The sequence below is a fragment of the Haemorhous mexicanus genome, chromosome 8 (assembly GCF_027477595.1).
Source record: "Haemorhous mexicanus isolate bHaeMex1 chromosome 8, bHaeMex1.pri, whole genome shotgun sequence".
Classification (NCBI taxonomy): domain Eukaryota; kingdom Metazoa; phylum Chordata; class Aves; order Passeriformes; family Fringillidae; genus Haemorhous; species Haemorhous mexicanus.
In genome coordinates, this window is record NC_082348.1 from 2,102,032 (window position 1) to 2,123,187 (window position 21,156).

Sequence of the window (21,156 nt, forward strand, 5' to 3'; positions counted from 1 at the left end):
TTTCTGATCAAGCCAGTGAAGTTTGTCAGAACAAGGAATTCAAGCCTACAACACTTTCCCCACCTTGATTCCACACACAGCAAGGCTGTGCACGTGTAGACAGCAGAATGCTGGGTGATGACACATTTCCTGGTTCAAATCATTCCATGCTACAAATACAAAATCTGGGAACTGTTTCCCCTTTGCCCATGGAAAGGAAAGCTTCCAACCCAGCAGGTTGTTTGTGTGCCAGGCATTGCCCTGAGTCTCAGCTCAGAAAATGGATGGACAGTAACTTGTCCCCTGCAAGATGCTGGACAGGCACCCAAATTATCCCTACCAAGGGAGGAATGTACAATTCCAACAGCAGAGTCTGCCAAGTCACCTTTCTGGTCTGCATCTTCTCAGTTCTCCTCCTGAAGGCCACGTAGGGGTCGTTGTTGGTGGAGCCATCCCTCTTCTCCTGCTTGATCTGGGGGATGAGGGAGGGCCCCCGGCAGTTCTTGCGCTTCCTCACCCAGTAGTCATAGACAGCCTTGATCAGGTAATCGTCCTCGTTGAGCAGCAGTTTGGCCTCCTGAAGGGTCACAAGCTGCAGGGGAACAGGGACAAGTCCAGTTGAGATGGGGCTGCAGGGAAAGTCACCACACTCACACCAGCTGTGCACCTTCTGGATAAACTTTGTTATTTTCCAGCACCAGGATAAAGGGATGAAAAAATACTGATGGAAACTGAAGTCACAAGTTGTTCTTCCCAAGTTAGAGTTCCCAATTTTTCTGAACCAGCAGCATCTCTTTCATTCAATGGTCTAGAACACCATCAATCTTTCATGAAAACACTTTGAAACAACTACAGGATAGAGAGAACTTACTGCAGTCTGCAGGTCATGATTTGGGAATCACAAACTAGAGAAGTTTCTTATTGGTAAACCTTTACTAATGTAATTCTTTGCAGCTGAATATTTATTCCCCTAGAAGCAAATTTACTTCTTAATTATTTCCCCCCAAATGTTTACTTTGTGATAGAACAGAACAATGCCCATCCCTGTTTATTCCAGCCTGGAGACACAAGGATGTTCACTTGTTTGTTAAGTTATTTCAGTAGCTGGTAGTTCTACACAGATGATTTTAAGATACAATGAAATCTGTGTTCAGCTTCTTATATGGAAATCAGACTCTAAATAAATGCAAAAGTATCACTAAATAGTACCTTAGATTAACAGGCTCATATCATCTTCAACCCATTCATTAAACAAAAAGAAAATAGTACCTAGAAGTCAGGCAGCACTTCATCTGCCCCACAATTTGAAAAACATCAACTGAACAACTTAATTTGCACTTTTGCAACGTGTCAAACTTTAATCTTGTTCCTACGTGAAGAGAAGCAAAAAAAGGAAACAACACATTTTGGAAAAATAAGGAAATCCTAAGTGTAACCATGGCTACTCTGCAAGTGTTAATTCCAGCCCAAGCAGAATAAAACCTTTGCAATCTGTGGTAGAGTTAAAAAAGCACTGAACTGTTTTTTTTTAAAAAAGGAAAAAGTATTGCTTACAAATAATTTCAGTTTTGTCTTTTGCTCCCTTTTTCCATTAAGGTATTTCTTATAAAAAATAAATCACCTCTGCCTTGAGTGCACAGCTGGGAAAGTGAAGCTGAGCCTGTGTCTGCTGGTAGATGCAGTCCTTGTATTCCCTGCTTAAATCAAAATGCCCAGGAGGAAAGCCTGGAATCCCTCCTGAGCAGGGAAGGCATTCCCAGCAACTCCTAAATTTAATATTCCAGGGATCAGGCATGGCAACTGGGAATTGGGAGCAGCACTCAAATCCCAGGGCCACTGCCTTGCCCAGGCTCCAATAACCTGCAAGAGTAGCTTGTGCCTACAGAGAAAAACCTGCGTTCTTTTAACACTTGATTTTTGACAAGCATCTTCAAATCTGAAATTGAACTTCATTAGTCCAGCAAAGAAAGGTGAAACCAGCATCAGAGGGATGAATATTGATCATGGACCACCAGAATGGCCTGAACTTTCTGAAAGCCAGAAGAGTGTCTTTATCAAAGCTCCAACAAACCCAAGTACACGTTCAACAAATATCATCCAACTCCCTGTTTTCCTCTTCATTCCCATTTTCTTAGCATAGTAAGAAATCTCTGCCTTTCTGAAGTTGCTCTAAGACAGAGAAAATTCAGTATTTTGGCCTTTTAACAGACAGCACTGAACCAAATCAGGTTAAGGAACTGAGGCAGAGCCATGGATCCCACAATGGATTTTTCCCTCCCACAAAGCCTCATCTCACTGGGAAATAACTGCACCTGCTCAAACTTGACTTACACAAACTGATCCCTCAGGTGTAGTTTTGGAGTAAATATTTTGGGCTGGAAGACCCTCCTCCAGACACTGCCCTCCTGGAACACCTCAGGATCTGACTTAACACACTGGTACAAGTTAATTCAGAGTGCTTCTAACCCTCAGAAACCAACCAAAGGCAATGTCCAGCAGAAAGAAGTGTAACAAAATTTGGATTTTCATATGTTTATAGCCATTTCTACACCTCCTGATCATCACAAGCTTATTCCACACCAACTGTGCTATAACAAGCTGTGTGTCTCTAGCACACTGTGGTCAGGAGGTAAAATTTAAAATCACTCCCTGCAACCCCAAAAGCTCCTTCCCCACCTGTTTCATCTGAAGTTACCAATATTGACACAGGAAGCAGAAATGTGATTTCTGTGAAACTGCAGGCTCACACAAACACGCTGTTCCTGCCAGCAGGAAATAAAACCAAGCACTCAGCCAGAACCACCCCCCAGGAAAGCAAAACCTCCCAGGGATTTCTTCACACCATACCTGACTAGAACTGGCTTTTTCGAGTCTGTCAACCATTATTTCAAACTGCAGTGGCTTGATTTCCATCTTCCTGTTCAGCCTGTTCAGAAGGGTCTCATCCTCAGAGTCCATATCATAATCTGGCTGCTCATTGTCCAGATTAAAGGCTGGAACACAAGAAATTGAAATGCTGGGTGAGTAACACACTCTGGACACACATCTGTGATCAGAAACCAAAAATGACTGAGCAAATTCCAGACCAGCACTTCTGTGCCAGAACACTTTTTTTATGCTGAAAAAACACACAGCAGGTAGAAGCTGCTTGTCTCCAACTTCCAATATGAAAGGAATCCAAAAGTTTCATTTGAAGTGACTTGAAGGGGTGATAGGCCCATAAACTTTGCTGTATCTTTGCAAAACAAGAGTGAAGATGCTTGATAGTACTGATATAACACAGCTCCTCCAGAATATCATGGGAAGATAATAAGAACTAAGACCATTTTCAATCAAATTCCAGACTTGGAAAAAAGCATTTTCACTGAAGTCCCAACATAATTTCTGTTGCCCATTTTTAAACACTAAAATGTTAAAATATTTAACAGACTAAACTTTTTCTGGTTTTATGTAACTGTGGGAATCCTAGACCAATCCTATAGGAATTGTTACTTCTTTTCCAAAACCAGCCCAGCTGTGGAGGCAGAGCCTGACAATTCCTTCAGGCTCTCCAAGGAGTCAGTTCTCAACTTTTCAGCAAAGCTCATGTCTTTATTACTAACTCTGCTAATTAGTTTCCATACTTGACAAAGTTCCTGGTGCTACTAAAAGCAGAAGGAAGTTCCCATTCAGGTAACACAGCAGAAATAAAATTTTACAACAAATATGAGTAAATTGCACACGACAGTAAGAACTGTTAATAGAAACATTAATTGTACATCTAATAAAACCTTGAAGGGGTGACACACCAGGTACAACACTCCCAGTAATTCAATCAGCACTGCAATAACAGCAGTTAATAGGCCTGATGAAATATATTCTATTCTTAACAGACAAACAGCACTATCTTATCTCCATGCTCTTAACTTGTGGCTATACCAAGTGCTAATTTAAAAACCTCTGCTACTGAGCTGCCCTGTGTGCTTTGAGAGCATCTCAAAACAAAAACTTGAGAAACCAGGAGCAAAAGAAAACCCCCAAAAAAAGTCTTTAAAACAAATCCCAGTGTTTTCCCTCCCACAGGCAGGTGGTCAGCAGCACCCTTCCACATCTCAGCCTTGCCCAAGACCCCTCTGTCTGTGATCCAGTGCAATAAATGAGCTAAACCACTCCCAGTGTTTATTTATTTATTTATTCAGGCACTGAAACTCAGCCAGATGCAGCTGGGAAGGGCTAAAAAGCAGCTCCTCAGCATCTTCAGCTCAAGCTGGTACCTCTCAGAGGAGACTCTGCCCAACGGTACCAACTGTGCCAACAGCACTCGGCCAGAAGAGTTCTCTGACCTACCACACACTGTAACAATTTATTTGAGGAGAAAATAATAACAGGCTGTAACCATGTGTCAAGAACTGCTGGCAATATTAATTCAGTAATACAAGCTGCATGGCAAGTTTATTTAAGACACTGTCACTGGGCATGTGACCAAGAGCTCTCCAACAATTAACTGTGTATGAGACTTCAACTGCAGCTTTCAACATCACATCTGCCTCTCCAGCAGATCGCTGCTCACATGTGGACTGGAAACCATTCAAGTCCACAAAAAGCTTGTTTGCCCTCAGGCAGATGTTGGTCTCACATCAGAAAAGATGTCAGCCTATTTCCTGTCAGTAGATAATTCAATAATACCCTGTGGACAAAATGTTTCCAGCCAGTTTTTCCAAGCCAGAATATCAGTGAGCAGAGGAGCAGAGGATCTGTGACAGAAGATGTGACGTTGTTCACCTATAAATTGTCAGCCGTGCCAGGAAACTTCCCTTCATTTCCACAGTGGGAAGAGTCACCAAAAGGTCTTGAACCATCCAGAATAAAACCAGGATCAAGTGAGAGACAACCAGGAGACACCAAGACAAGCAAAAGGAAAAGAAAAAGCCCAACCAGCAGTCACCCTCAGGAGCACACTGTGGATATTAGTGATGGGTCTCCAGGAGGGAAGGCAGGTTACTGCCAGCACCTCAGTGACCTCAGCTGGAAGCAGGGGGTCCCTCCCTCTCTCTGCTCAATATTATGAGAAATATTCAAGTTAAGATAAAAGGCATCCAACTTGCCATCATCAAGCAAATCCAGTCTCATTTTCTCAAACAACCCCCCATCATTCCTGTGAGAACAGCAGTAGTCCTTGTCACACATCCCACTTCTCCTGCTTTTCTGCCATCAGCAATGCTCTGTTTGTTGTGCCCTGTATTTGTCAGTGCAGCTCCCTTTCAAACAGGGGGGTTTACACAGGGGGCAGGTTAATGACACTGCAGGGATGGAAGCACCATGTATTTCAGTGCAGACAGGATGGCCACAAGCTCCCAGCAGCCTGGGGAGGTGTCAGGGCCTCAGGAATTGCAGGGTTACCACTTCTCTCTTGGAGTTCATCAGCCCAAAGCTGCCTTGTCCCAGGGCTGGGACACCCATGGAAGTGTCCTCCTCCCCAGTGTTCATTTACCACTCCTCAAAACACACTTTCAGCAACGTCCTTAAACACCAGTTTTCTTCTTTCCCCAAGCACTGAGTGAACTGCAATTGTTCCAGAAAAAGCCATTTTTCACCCTGGAGCTGGCCTGCAGCGTGGCAGCTCCCTGGCTTCCAAAGCCATCACAAGACCCAAGTGTTTATGTGCCATGGATGGAACCATCCATCATCACCCCCTGTTCCTGCCCCTGCCATGGCAGCTGGGGGAGCTGCTGGAGAAACCAGCCCTGAGTTCCAGCCCACATGGACACCTCCTGCTAAATCCTGGGACACTCTCCTGACTCAGGATGAATCCAGACTTTCTCCTCCAGAACACCTGCATTTCTACAGACAGGCCCCAGTGATCCCACCTGGGAAGTTTCTCCAGGAATGCTCAGGACTTGCTGCTGCAAACACAGCATCCAGTGATCCCACCTAGGAAGTTTCTCCAGGAATGCTCAGGAGTTTGCTCACTGCTGCTGCAAACACAGCATCCAGTTCTCACCCACTCCCAGCAGTACCTGCCAGACAGATTTGCTTTTGTTTACTTGAGCTCCTCTAGGACCCAGTTCATACTAGCTCACACAATGCAATTTGTTTCTCAGTGAAGTTACACTGAACTGGGTTTAACTTCACTAAATTAACCTGTTTCATTTAGCTAACTAAATTAAGGCTGTGGTTGCACACTCGTGAAGCTGCCAGAGGCACGAGTTCCCACTGAAACCAGTGCTTCCAGTGCCTTCCCAGCAATCCACCCCCCTGTGCCAACAGCAGGAACCAGGCCTGAGCCAAGGCACCAAACTGATAAACACCGAGGGTCACCCAACCAAAAAATGAAAGAGAAACTTCCTGCCAAAAAGTTCCTTTCAAGGATGACTGGAGTTCATTGCCCACTTAATGAAAATTGTTTCATTGTTTCTGACTCATCTTCCATCCCCTTAGCACTAATTTAGGTCCAAGTTTACCAACTTCATCTCTTTGCTAATTACCAATAACTTTAGATGCATCTCCATGTTATTGATGCTACAAATATTCTTGGAAAATTATGAAGCATACTGGAATAACTGTAACAGTTCAAGGTTTTTTCTTTACATTCAGCTCAGCATCACCTGTGTTGGTGCCACTGAGGTTGACTAATACCTGGAACTTTGCTTATTCATAAATTCCAGCCTTTACAAATAAATCAACTTTTCTCTGCTTGGAACCACTGATCCAAATAAACAAATGTCAAAAATACTAAAATCTTAGGCTACTAGAATCCCAGCAAAACATAATTTGCCAGAAATACCCCCCAGTAAGTATGGATTATAGTATGTGTCCTCCTGGCATCTTCCATCAGTTTACATAACGTCCCTGGCCAAAGTGGGTATTGCTGCTATTTGTGCTTTAAGATTAAAATAGAATTTCTAAGCAGTTTATGTAGCATAAAGCTGCCTTGTATCACACCTAGTCCACCCAGAATATGTGTGAAAAACTATCTTGGAGCAGTATCTGATATTTATCTTCAGCTCAAATACCTTCTGTAATTCTGTCCAGAAAAGACCGTGAGTCTCAACAAGACAAAGAAAACTTTGGCATAATATATTTAACATTTTTAGACATGTTTATTAACTGTATTCACAGTGTTTCTGGCAGTGTCCAACAAAGAACAGAATAAAATACATTCCTCCACCAGCAGCTCGGTTTCAGTTCATTCAGCCTGCCTCGCTTCCAGGTTTGTTTCTTTTATTAAGGAGAGAAACAATTCCTTTTAGTTGATTTTCCTCCACCACCTCTCTGGTCTCTATTGCATCAGAGAACCCAGAGTACATTATTTCCAAAATCTCCTATTTTGTAAATAAACAGTAAAAATTGGGACACTTCAGCATGCTGGTGAGAAATGATGCAATAATTGAATCAAAGGTTTTGCTACAAAGGTACCTGCTGGGAGGGATCCAAGTGCCCAAATAACCTCCTGAACCACATCCTGCAAAGGACAAACATGGATTGTGTGCCAAGGAACAACTGAACTGCAAAAGTGTCACTTGTCAACAGAACATCAACCAAAAGAAATGGGAGAATTAATCCACAGCCCACGAGCTTAGATTAATGGGATCTTGTAAGACATAAGCTAAACTCATGCAGAATATTTAGTTTTATCTATAAAATAAACTCAGAGTTCCCTGCTGAAATGGAATGGTTCAGTTTTAGCCAAACTCAGAGAAGTGACTGTTACCCAGCACAGCCTGAACCCCAGTGGCTGCACAGCTGCCCTGCCCTGCCAGAACTCTGTGAGAGCAGCAGGACAAAGGCTGATTTCATCCCAAAAACTCTTCTGCTTTATGGATCTGCACTTACAGAGGACTTTGGAGTGAACAGGTGAGCAAGACAACCTCTCTCCTGCTCCCTGCATCAGTACAAGCACCCAGGAGGCAGCCAGGCAGCTTCAGTTACTCCTTCTCAGGACTAGGAGGGACAAAACCACAAAAGTGAGGCTGGCTCAAGAATGCTGCAAGCCCAAGAGCCAGGATGAGGCTCAGCAGCTGCTGCACCTGGACAGAGCATCAGCAGAGAGCCAGAACCAAACCCAGCAGCAAAACCCCCACCTTCACCAGCAACTCAATTCCTCTAGAACTCGAGAAGATACTGGAATTTACATCTATACATGGATTTCTGAGTCCTCCCACTGTAGCAACTCTGACCACAAGACAAAGGTTCCTCAGGGGTTAAGGAGGGGTTGGACAGACCCCACAACAATCCCAGTGCTTGGAACTCACGTTGGATGTGGATGAACTGCTTTGGTTGCTTGAACTCTCCTTTGTACAGACGATTGTAGTAGTTGACATTGCTCTCTGCTTCAGGGACTGGGATAACCATGCTCTCCTTCTTTTCTCTGAAAACTTGCTGTGCTGAGATGGCCCGTTGCAAATGATGTTCCTGCAAGGGCAAAATGGGAGAGTTCATTTAATTATCTGTCCAAAATGCATATAAAGACAGCCAGCCTCTTCTCCCACTGTTTTGCTTCAGGATAACAGAGTGGAGGCTTTGCTGGGCTTTAGAGGCCAGCAGGATCCTTGTGCCCAGGTGTGTTCTCCATCTTTTAGGGTTCCTAAGTGATGGGAATCTTAAAACTGCAATGAATGAACTACAAACAGATGAAGAGAACCCTTTGTTCAGACACAGCCCACACCTTCCACCAGACTGGGAAAAAGAGAAACATTCAAACTTCACAAAATAACCTCACCAAAAATCAGGGCTGGGGAAAGCCAAACCCACCCAAACCTGTCAGAAAAAAAGTGTATGCAAGATCAGGCCTTTAAAGTCTAAAGAATAGCAAATTTCATCATTCCTGTCTTCCCAGCAATCCCTACTGGCCTGCTGTTAGAAGTTAGCAAGCTAAGAGCAACAGGAAGGAGAGTTCTCACAGAATAACACCTGAAAAGCAAGGGCTCCCCAAACAGGTATCACTTCATTTTATTCTTATGGGACAGAAGTCACAAATTCCACAGATTCACTTCAGGTGAAACAGAGATCACAATAAATGTAGCAGTTCACAAAGATTTTTTCCCCACATAATTTTATTAGTTAATTTATTAGTTAACTCAGTGACAACCATCTACAGCTGCAAGTCAGAGCTAAGCTGTAGCTTCCCCCTTGAAAGACTTTTCATGTTAAAACTTAAACCACTAAAAAAAAAAATCTCAGGCTAAGACACCAAGGCTGCCTTCTGTGTCTCCAGGGGAGTGGCATTCCTCACCAGGACAGAACTCAGACCCTCACAGCCCTTGGGAAAAGTGAAGTACCAAGTTCTCCAAATCCAGTTTAACCTGAGAAAAGTGCAGTCTCCCAGCAGATGAACCAGGAGTGAAGGTTTCACTCTGCTTTTACTGCTCTTCCCCAAAGCCTCCCAGATTTGAGGGGAGGGAAGGTGAGCAGAATATCAACTGGAAATGCAAGCTCAGCTCTGTCACAGATCCATGGGACCTTGCTTTGTTCCAAGGGCTGCAGGATGTCCCCAGCCATTCCCACCCACCCCACTGCAGGAACAGCACTTGTTTGAGCAGGGAAAAGCACACACACACTAAAAGGGTTTGCTGCTCTCTGTTCCTCCCTCTGGCTTTCCAGGGTGCCCCTCCCCACAGTTAACACTCCCAAGAGGCCAGGATCAACACCAGGAATGGGAAGGTGCCAGCATTCCAGAGCCTGCCTGGCACTGCAGCCTGGCACACACGACAGGCTGGCACTCACACACTCTGCTACCCACTTGGAAACTCCCTCAAGAACAAGATTTCCTCCTCTTTAATTCTACAGAATGGTGTCTTTAAAAAGGGGGAGTGAAAGAAAACCCTTTTAAAATATGTAAATGATACTTAATGAACGATCCCCTTTTAAATGTTAAGATTTACAGAAACACAAATAATGCAATTCCTGCAAAATCAGAGCAGCTCTGGGAATCTCCTGGAGCAGATGAAGCAACATTAAATCAATCAGGCTCCCAAGTGAGTGCTATTAGAATTAAGACAAGCATGCAATCCAATAGCTGCTGTGATCTGCCTGAGTTACTCCACACTGAGTAAATCTGTCACTCCACCATTAAAACGTGTCTTGGAGAGCTTGGCAGTGCTGAGTAATTCAACTCCACAGAAATGGTTTCATTACTGGGCTGCTTTCAACTGCTGTCCCTGGAGCTGTGTACCAACAGCCCAGAGCCCAGAACAGCTGGAAGGAAGGGTTTGATCTGTCCAGAGCTCAGAGCACCTTCAGGTTCTGCAGCCCACTGAAGGGTAATTGAGTGAGTGAGTAATTCAGGCTCTGAGCTGCTGTAAGCACACAGGAGTTCCCAAGGAAGGCTGACAATAGGTGCTAGCACTCATTTCACTATAAAAAGCCTTGGAGCAGAACACAGCTTTCAAACAGAGATTGCAGCTTTCAGCACTGCTGCTGTCACTCCTCACACAGCAGAGCTCCAAAACAGATAGATCAGCTTTGCAAATTTTAAAATTAGGGGGGAAACCTCAAATCTTTCTGCTGAGCATCAAGTACAGGAAAATTTTAAATTTAACTCCTGGAACAATTCTGTTTAAACCAACCATGAAGATTTTTATAGAAAAGCTGGGCTAATTAAATGGATTTATTAAACCTGAAGTAGTGTTTTTACAGACAGTTTTATTACCAATGCAACTTTTGGTCTAGTTTTCACTTTTTTCTAATGGTTTTGAAAGACACACAGTATTTTAAGCTCACACTTTGTTCTGCAGTAGAGCAGAGCAAAGGTCTTACAGAAAATAAAGGAGCATTAGAGAACCAGTGATGACAGCAAACAGAACGTGCCACCATGGGAATAAAAAGGAGCCCCTGACAAAGAGTGATTACCCATTAATTCCTTAAAAAGCACATCCAGACCTTTCTCTCCAGGATGAAGACAAAATTTCAAACAAACACAGCTTAGACTGGGCTATTTCTTCAACCAGCAGCATTAGAGAGATGTAAATGTTTAGTGTGTGTAACACTCACTGCTGCCTGAGCACATTTACACATTAAACCAGAGCTGCTCTCTGAACCTCTGAGACACTGCAATCCTTCCTTCCATTTCTCCTCAGGAGGGAAAAAATCCCAAAATTCCTGCAGTCCTGGTACATTTACACACTGAACCAGAGCTGCTCTCTGAACCCCTCTGAGACACCACGATCCTTCCTTCCATCTTTCCTCAGGAGGGAAAAAATCCCAAAATTCCTGCAGTCCTGGTACATTTACACACTGAACCAGAGCTGCTCTCTGAACCCCTCTGAGACACCACGATCCTTCCTTCCATCTTTCCTCAGGAGGGAAAAAATCCCAAAATTCCTGCAATCCTGATACATTTACACACTGAACCAGAGCTGCTCTCTGAACCCCTCTGAGACACCACGATCCTTCCTTCCATCTTTCCTCAGGAGGGAAAAAAATCCTAAAATTCCTGCAATCCTGGTGTCTAAACCACAGTTTTGGCTGCAGACAGAGCAGCCAAGTCAGGCTCCAAGTCCAGCTGAGAGCAAGGCACCTTCACTGCCATTCCCTTCATCCCTGAAACCCCACAGATTTCATGGTCCCCTCAACTTCCCATCTGGGAGTTTCTGCACTACAAAACAGAGGCAAACATCAGTAATAACCCAACAGGTATCGATCCTATTACCCTGAAATTATTCTTCTTAAACTTTAAGGCAAACAGTGATCAATGCTGAATGGTATTTTTTACATATTTTTTACCAATATCAGGGAATCACAGAATAGTTTGGGTTGAAACCATCTCATTCCATCTCCCTGCAATGAGCAGAGATGCCTCAAACTGCTCCTATTTCCTTTTATCCCACAAACCAGAGCACTTGGACCCCACAGAGCAGGCAGGGTTTTCCCTTCCTTTAATCTTTAAGTCCCCTGCTGCCACCCCCAGGTAATCTCTGAGAAACAGAGTTTATCAAACTTTGAATAACTGCAAGTTGTTTGGTTGAGCATGGTTGGAGATGCCCATGGCTGAACACCATCTTACACTGAAAAGTTCATCCTAAATACCAAACTCCAGTGAGCAATTCCATATTGGATACAGACCCCTAGACAACAAAGCTTTAGGATTAAATTTACCTGTTCCCATCTTCATTCCTTAAAACTACACCATACAAGCAAAGTTACACCTCCTTAGGTTGCTTCACTGCTTTAACCCCATAGCTCTCCATACAAGTGGGATGGAAAAAGGAATTTATCAACAAATTTATCAATTTATCAACAAATTTATCAATTTTTCCTATTGAAAATAAGCTACTGGAGTCAGCCTTCCAATCTACCTGTGCCAAGAACAGAATTAAAACTAAGAAAACAATTAAAATGTACTAAAGTCTTAATATTTCACTTCTCAAACATTATATTCGAATTGGGAAATTTAAAAAAAGGAAATTTTTATCTCTAATATTGAGATTCAGAAGCTGAAAGTACAGAACTGTAGTGGGAAATGTGCAGACTCATCTTGCAAAGCCTCAAGCACAGCGAGTAACACCTCCTGACAGCACTTCCAGAAAGAAGTGTCAGAAAGCTCAAAAGCTAATTTGGTCAGAAGCCTCCCTGCCTTGGAAAGCCTCAGCCCCATCTCCTCCCTCTCTGCACACAAACACTTTTTTTAGATAAGATTCCCAAGAGCAAAAGTGTAAACTCAAGCAGCAGCTTTTGTTTTCTTGTGCAGTTAACCCTTTCAATCCCACAGAGCTGCTTCCCTCTCTTCCCCTCCCTCTGCTGTGGGATGGACAGAGGACAAGTGAAGTGAGGAGTCACACACAGAGCAGGAAATCAGCGAGTGCACCACAAGAATTCCCACCCCTGAGAGCTGAAACCCACTGCTTAATTCCCAACTGATTCTGAAAAACAAGCATTTCAGTCATTAGCAAAGCTGATAATGTGTATTTTTCTACTGATATGATAAAGACCTAATCTAGTCAGGAATCAGAGCTGTTTACTCTTGCACAGAGTGTCCCCTTAAAACATTGGATTAATTACCAAGTAATGCAGGGCACTGAGAAAACCATAAAAATCCAAAAATCCAAATATTGGATTAATTCTCAAGCAATGCAGGGCATTGGGAAAACCATAAAAATCCAAATATTTTATGGAAAACCATAAAAATCCAAATATTGAGTGGAAACCAACACACCCAAACCAAGGCTTTTGAGGACAACTGCACTCAGTTTCCTTAAGGAGTTTCCAACACTGAGAGGAAGGAAGCTGGAGGAAACCCACAAGAAACAGAAGATCCACAAGTGGAGAGGGCTCGTGGAACCACTCCTCAGTTTCACTTTTGGCCATATCTAGTTTTTCCAACATGATATCCTCCACCCTTTCTTAAAAAAAGAAATAATCACAAGAACCACCTGCCCCACACTTGCCTTCCAGACTGCTGAACTGTGACTACAGGCCAAAATAATGTACTAAGGGTTGGCTCAGTGAGGAGAGGCAGGGGAAAGAGAATCAAATGGGGCTGCTCCATCCTAAAACTTCACTCAGGTCCCTGGAATGGGTGAAATCCATCTCTGGAAGGGTGGGCAGGCCCTGGCACAGGTGCCAGAGAAGCTGGGGCTGCCCCTGGATCCCTGGAAGTGTCAAGGCCAGGCTGGACAGGGCTTGGAGCAACCTGGGACAGTGGGAGGTGTCCCTGCCATGGCAGGGGTAGCACGGGATGGGCTTTAAGTCCCTTCCAACCCAAACCAGTCAGGGATTCCTGACTTTTCCATCACTTTCTTCCCTTTCCCAGCTGCTAAACAACTGCAACTTCCCAAAGCAGCACCAAAGCCAAGCCAGTGTGGGACTACCTGACATAAATGAATGTTATGCCCATCCCCTGAAGGCATCTCTGAGGGCTGGACAGACCCAAGGAAGGGCCCCCAACACTCCTGAGCCCTGCAGCCCTGGGTGACACCTCCTGTCCAGGTGAAGATGTCTCCAGAGGAGTGGAGGTGTGAATCTGAATGAGGAAACTCCAGTTTGTCCCAAACAATGCCCAGGAATGCCTTTCTTCCCCCTCTGGGGTCCAAGGGAAGCACTTTAGGAAATGAGGGTGGCAATCAGCCCACAGAGCCTGATAAAGGGACAGGGACATGAGCACACATCACAACCATTCTTGTGTTTCTTTCTGCAGCACCCAACAGAAAAGGAGGAGTAAACATTTCTCTAAAAAACTTGAATTCAGAAAAAGGAAACAATGCCATTTCAGCCATTCCAGGTCAAACTGGACACAAAACAACTGGGAGATATCCCAAATATCACCCCAAGTGCAACAGCAGTAATGTTTGAGAACATGAGCAATCTCTCATCCCTGTAAATAATGATTACTCACTACTTATGAGCATATGGACACACAACTGTCACTGTCTAGGAAATGTCAAAAACCCCACAGCAACTGAAACTCTGTATTTTAAAGCTACAATTATTTACACAAATGCCCAGTCTACCAAACCATGAACATAAACTAATTATTAAAAAGCAAATTATTTTTATAACAATAAATTGAATTATTAAAAAATCCTTTCAGAAAAGTTTTTTGTGGTACTGGAAAAGAAATTTGTATTTACTGAGGAGGGGGATTGTTTTCCAAAAAATGTTTTATGAGAATACAGTTATAAATAATGTAACATGTAGTCCAAAGAGCTCCTTGGAATACACTGGTATCACTCCCAAGGTAAAAAATTATTCCATCAGGAATCTTGATTATCCCAGTCCAAGCAGGATGGCAAGGCCCTGAGCTGGAGGAATATTCTCTCATTTTTCATGTCATGAACCCCACGATGCATTTTTAAAGGCTGAGACCCCCCAACAAGGAGCTTTTCCCTTCATCAAAGCCAGTACTACCCACAGAGCCCGAACTCTGTTTGGTGCTGGCTGCTCTCAGCAGCACCTCCATGTGACTGTGAGTCACAGAACGCTCCCTGAGCAGGAGGAGGAGAGTCACCGGGAGGGAGAGCTGGGAATTCTCCAGCAGAGCTGCCAGGAGACCACAGCACCTCTCCCTCTCCTCTGCACTCTGCATTTAACCTCAGCCTGTGGGGAACTGCTTCACCCCAGGATTCATACCCAGAGTTTTCATTTAACTGAGGCACACACCTACAGCAGGGAATGGGGATTTTACAGTTTTTAAACAAATGGTGTTTTCATTGCCAAAGTGATGCTACCTGGAGTGCTCAGACCTGAGGAACCACACAGAAATCCCTCATTTTATAATTAAAAACAATGTCAGAGACTGGCACTACAGCTTGGACAACCTAGGAAAAGGTTAGAGAAATTAAAACACACGTCTAGTAATTGATAAAAATAAAAATAATTAAAAATTAACTAAAAAATTCCATTTTAAACCAAATACCTTTAACTCAAGAAACATGAATTACTATTTTTTTTACATTCTGTAGTATCAGTGTCTCCCTTAATTATCCAGTCTCTGGATACCACTGCAGACAGAGTGGTTTGTTTACATCCAAGTCTGGCACAGGGAATCCGACATCACCGGGATGCTTCAAAGTAGAAACAGTTTGTTTTATGCAACACAGACTGGTCTGAGATCCACCAAGTGTGAGCTGCAGCCAGAGAAACGACACAAAGCTGAGAAAAACAAATTATAAATTCCAATGTAAACAACAGCAACACCCCAGGAAGGGGGAGGAACGGGAACGTTTCTGCTGGCTGAGAAGTGATCCCAGGGTGAAGTGCTCTGTGTGTCCCGGGGGACAGGAGCAGAGAGGAGGTCACTGATACGGAAACCTGATGGAAAAACGGCATCACCAACGGGGGAGAGCCTCCGAGAGAAGCTGAGCCAATCTCCAGCTGAAGATGATACAAAAAATCTCACACTGAACAATTCTGCCAATGGGAAGAGCTGAGCACCCAAACTTGAGAGACCAGAGGTGTAAATGTGTTAATCACAATTAGAATTGCACAAACAAATCTGATTTTTTTGCTGCAAATTTCTGCTCCCTTACATTTGCAGCACTCCACCTGCCATGGACAGAGAGAGTATTTTAATCCATTTCAGCCCCACTACACTGTGATTATTATACATTAACAAGCAGGAATTTGCAAAAATCAAAGTTTTTAAATAGTATATTCTGAAATACTTATTGACTCAGAACTAGCCAACAGTACTTTCAAAATTATGACAATCTGTACTGATAATACTTTTAGTCTCACAAAATTATTCTTCCTACTTCTTACACCCTTTTACATAAAGGAATTCAGTTCTAGTTCCATTCTTCTCTACTTGATAATTGTAGAACTGAAGTTTCTGTAACTTCACCACCACTGGCTTTCAGGACACTCAAGGTTTATGTAAATATTAAATGAGGTATTTACCTTTCCAAAAGCTGAAGTGTCAGAATGATAAATATGCTATGGCATAAACAAGGCATTGTTTATTAGCCTTGTTGGCAAAATAAATTACAAATAACTTTGCAAACATCTAGCATCAGTCAGAATGATCTTTCTTACGAAAAATAATTAAGAACGGAGGTCACTATAAGCAGATTTAATGTCTGTTGATCCAAATTGTTCAAGCAGGACATTTCAACCGGTTTCAGTCAAAACAGAAATTGTACCAAGCTGCTTCCTGCTCTGTTCTGCCAAGCAGGAGCACGGTGAAGTCTGGCACTGTGTAAGTCCAAGGAAGCCCCAGCTATTTCTTTCCAAGGTTTCCTTAAATTGAAGAAAAAGGAAAGACTGCTCCCCGCGTTTGAGCCGTGTCATTAAGCTCGGCGAGGCCGATTCCCAAGCGCGCTCCTGAGCTTTTGTCATGGAATTCCACCTCCCGCCGAGGAGCCCTTCCCACCAGGGAAAGTTCCTGCATAATGACCCGAGGTGTGACTCAATTAACAGCTCCCATTGTGCGGCAGGGCCACGGGCACCAAACCTGCCCGGGCAGCTCTCCCAGCCCTGCCCGCTGACCCCGAGCAGCCTCTGGCCTGCAGCAAAAACGCAGCTTTATCTAAATTACGGCGCGGTGCTAAGATAGGGCTGAACCCATCTCACCTCGGCGTGCCACCGCCGCTCCGCTCCCACCTCTACCCCCACGTGCTCCCGCCGAAAGGATGGACGATCCGCGGTCTCACCTGGCTGCCACCACCCTTTATCAAGCCCCCAAAAAGCAGAATGTCCCCTCTACCTGCAGGTCGGTTCCTCTGGCTCAGCTCTATCTTAAAAGCACACTCGGGGATCAATGACATTTGTCCCGGGCTGAGCTGATATCCCAAGCACTTGTGACAGGTTTGCTGATAGGTGTTAATGTGATGAGCCCTAATAAACTGCTCGTGAGGTGGAGACTTAAGAGCAAATCTTGGTCGTGTTTAACTTCAGCCACAACAAATGAAACGTGGAGCTCCTCAGTTTAAGAGCTCTCCAGAGCTCAGCTGGTCGAGGTAAATTCTGGTTCACCGTTATCAAACGGGACATTAAACACGGCCCAGAGATGCTGCAGGTGACAGCACAGCAAGGATAAAGGATCAGAGCTGGAAACTGAAATAATGCCTGGGAAATGGAACTGAAATGGGCACTTGGGAGGAACATCACTGCACAGGGCAATGGGACATGGAGGAGGGAGAAAAGTACAGGAGATGAAGGCAGGGAAAGATCTCAAACAAAACTGAAGTTCAAAATTATGTAAATAAAAATCACAGCCTAGCATTTCACTGCCTAATGCCAAACATGCTTCAGTCATCTCAGCAGCCTCCCAATACTCCCCAAGTTAGTAAATAAATACAGGTGCTTAATCTAACTGAGGAATAACTTACACTGGGAATTTTATTTCCCCAGCAGATAACCCAGCTGATTTTAATCAAACAAACCCAATTCCTTTCCTAAGCAAAGCATGCTCTTGATTTCAGCTGGTTTTGCATGGAAATACAATCCTGGGAGTTTCTCACACGGATTCCCAAGCTGTCTTTCCAAGGGATTTCTGTTTTACAGAATATTTGCATGGTTGGAGCTGAAGTTATCCTCTGTTGGCCTCCACTTTTACTCACTGTTGTCTGGGCTTCTTTGTTCTACAAAGCCTCTCGTTTATAGGAACTTTGAGGGTTCAACCACAGGTTATGAGTGCACAGCCCACACACAAACATCCAGTTAAGGGCAGGTTCTGTCCATGTGGGCAGTGATTTATGTGTATTTGTGTTTTTAAACCCAGACCTGAGTGCATCAGACAGCACCAGGCAGGTACTTCTGAGCAGCAGCTTAAGTAAATCCTCACACATTTGACACTCTCCCAGTTCCCTGTAGCAGAGGGAAATATTCATTCTGGATATTTCTGCTGCTACAGTTTAACAGGAAAACCAGGACTTGTGCAAAGCTAAAAGCTTCCTGCTTTGAAAGGAGAATGAAAAAGCTGTTCCAGGAGTATCACCACCTCAAAGCCCGAGGATGAGCACTTCAAGTTCCAGCATTACAAAAGAAACAGAATGAACTAAGGAAAAAAAAAAGGAAAAAGAATTTCAAGTTAACTACTTCCAGTAAAAATAATCAGAAGTGAAGGTTGTATTTAATGATCAGAGAAGGCTCATCCCGAGGTGATCCCTGAAGGGCTGGGAAGGAAAGTCCCTTCCCACGGGTACGGTGTCAGCATTTCTGCAGCGTCAAAGCGCGTCCTTAAGTTGCCATTCCTGCACTTTTCCTCTCTACCCTCAGGCCTGTGATGCCGTGCCAAGCTGAAGTGTAAATGAACGGATGTGCAAACCAGCGCTGAGATGAAGGCTCCGATAGCTCCGACCAGGCAATCCCGGGATCACCCATTACCACCACATTTTCAGCTTCCTCACACCTCAGGTAAAGTCACTTCCCAGAGCCTCCCGTGTGAATGTGCCTCATTATCAAGCAGGATTTCGCCTCACAACGTGCAACTCGGCCATCTCCTGTAATAGGTATTCAAATAAAAACACACTTATGTGGTAAGAAACAAACCCAAGGCTTATCTATTCTGCAACTTTCTCCCTTTCCAGTCAAAACAATTCATTAGCATTAGGAAATACAAGTCTTACTCATCAGGAAAAAAAAAAAAAGAAAAGAAAACCCACAAATGTCCCTGCTCAGTTTCTGAAGTCCCAAAACACTTCCCTGCTTCTGCCTAACAGCGATCGCTCTCTCACGTGAGCTTAAAAACAAACCCACACAATTTTCTTCCTCAGGTTTAATTTAGAGTAAATTATAAACATTTGTAACATAAACATTGCTACAGAAGAGAAACCTAATTCTTTCACAGCTGGAATCTCCAAGTGAGAGAGATGAGCTGCTGATTTGTGAAACGCTGCGAGTGGATATAAATCTCTGAGATACTCATACAGAAACGGTTCCAGAATATTCATCAAGAATAAACGGACCAAAATCTGCACTTTTGTATGTACAAAAGATCAATCACCAGCTAATTAAACCACAGGCCTGCACCAGCCAGACTGGGTTGTAAAGAACAGGGCAGACATGTCACCCAAGCGTTTTAAACCCTGCAAATCTGTAAATAATGTTGCTTTCCAGTGGAATATATCCCGGAAGGTGCTGTCTGACCCCGTGACACCCGGTGCTACAAGAGCTTTCTGGTGCCACCGAGGCTTCCCAGAGGGAGCAGTGGGGGGAGAGCGGCGAACTGGGGCCAGAGGAGCACGAGGTTGGCGGCTCTGAACAGCGCCTGGAGAACAGCGGCCACCCTGAGGCTGCAGACAGCTTTCACTCGGAAAGGGGCCGTGAGACACCCCAGACACTGAGGGGGCAGAAATGAGTGTGCAGAGATTTCCCCTCCCTCCAAAAAGTCCCTTTCCAAATACATCAATTCAATCACAGCACTATGAATTAAATTGCTATGAATTAAAGCTGTTTGGGTGTTTCTCAAATATTTAACAACTGCTACCCACAACAGCCGTTCCTAGAAGGGATTTCAGATAATTTTTTAAAAAATTATTAATTAAGAATTATCTGTGGTACACTGGGAGAAGGACAAGCCATGAATGAAACCATCACCACATGGCAATAATCTGAATAATCTAAGAATAGCAGTTTATAATCTTGCCTGGCTGATGCATCTCGCACTATGTTTATACATTGCTTCAGTCATTTCATTTTGAGACTATTACATAATATATCAAACAGAGCCACATGTCAGGGCTGAGAAAACAAACCTCACTCACACAGAAAAACAACTTTTTAGGACAACACTAAAGTAGTTTTATTGAAGTATAAATCTAATCTTCTCAATCATTTAAGCAACCCATAAGCAGCTTGTTTGCTCGAACTCTTACAGCAATTTCCCATTAATAACTTTATTTTAAACACGATTTATCAAAATAACAGCAATTTTAAAGAATTAATTTCAATATTAAATGCAAACACAGCACTGCAAGACAGATTTTTGAGGCTGAGAAAACCAAATTAGTCTTCAATATTGCTTCATTAGTACCCCAGTGTTGTTTCTTTTAGCTACAATCCCAGCTTCTAGCAGTGTTCCTCTTGGGGAATTCCTGAAGTTTTGAGTACAAAGTATTATACACAGTAAATTAAAAAATAAAAGCCCACCATGATAAGACAGAGAGCTCCTTTTAATAACAACAGTCAGGTGAGAAAAAGCAGCGAGGAAAGCGCGGAGCCTCCTTTGACAGCTGTAACCTCGGAAAAGCCAATCCACAGGCACAGAGGTTTGGCTGAGGCGGAGACACGGATTCATTGAGGAAATTCTGGAGGGTGCATTTACTATCGGCTCTGCAAGTACAGACACATCAGGCGACAGCCTCTGTCTGAGCTTACACAAGTCCCAGGAGCAGAAAATAAACCTTACTCTTACAGAAAAGTGTTTGAAGATCAGCAAGACAAAAAAGCAGAACGTGCGGAGGACACCAGAGCTGCATGCGAGCGTTTTCAAAGCTGTCCTGCTGCTCACCAAAACCCCCAGAAACTTATATTTACCTCGGTGCACAAAAGCTTTTCCACCCTTTAACACTACGAGCAGAACACACATCACATCACACGTCCACGCCGAACACCGGCTGGTTGATTTGGAAATAACATTAAAGCTCCAGCGCTTCACGCAACGCGTCCAGCTGACGCCGGTGCCATGCGATGCACATCGAGCAGCAGCACAAACCAGCGGCGTTAAATAACTCCGAGCTGCACCGGGGGTGGCCGCAGGAACACAGACACTGTCCCACACCGGGAGCCAAAGCTGCTGCGCGTTGCTGTCCCTGCAGCACAACG

At 43.9% G+C, this 21,156-nt stretch overlaps 1 protein-coding gene and 1 long non-coding RNA gene across 2 annotated transcripts in view; both read right to left on the minus strand.

The window, feature by feature from the left end:
- The window catches only part of EPC2 (enhancer of polycomb homolog 2), a 35,662-nt gene that overhangs the window by 13,332 nt on the left and 1,174 nt on the right, over nt 1-21,156 (minus strand). The window contains exons 2-4 of the mRNA XM_059852505.1: nt 8,211-8,370; nt 2,827-2,972; nt 365-571 (exon numbers count right to left, since the gene is read on the minus strand). Coding sequence (XP_059708488.1) covers nt 365-571; nt 2,827-2,972; nt 8,211-8,370 — 513 coding nt within the window. The remainder of the gene's footprint in view (nt 1-364; nt 572-2,826; nt 2,973-8,210; nt 8,371-21,156) is intronic.
- On the minus strand, nt 7,037-8,204 carry LOC132330345 (uncharacterized). Its single transcript, XR_009487291.1, has 2 exons — nt 7,792-8,204; nt 7,037-7,420 (listed from the first exon to the last, which is right to left on the minus strand). It is a non-coding gene; the product is annotated as an uncharacterized LOC132330345 (long non-coding RNA).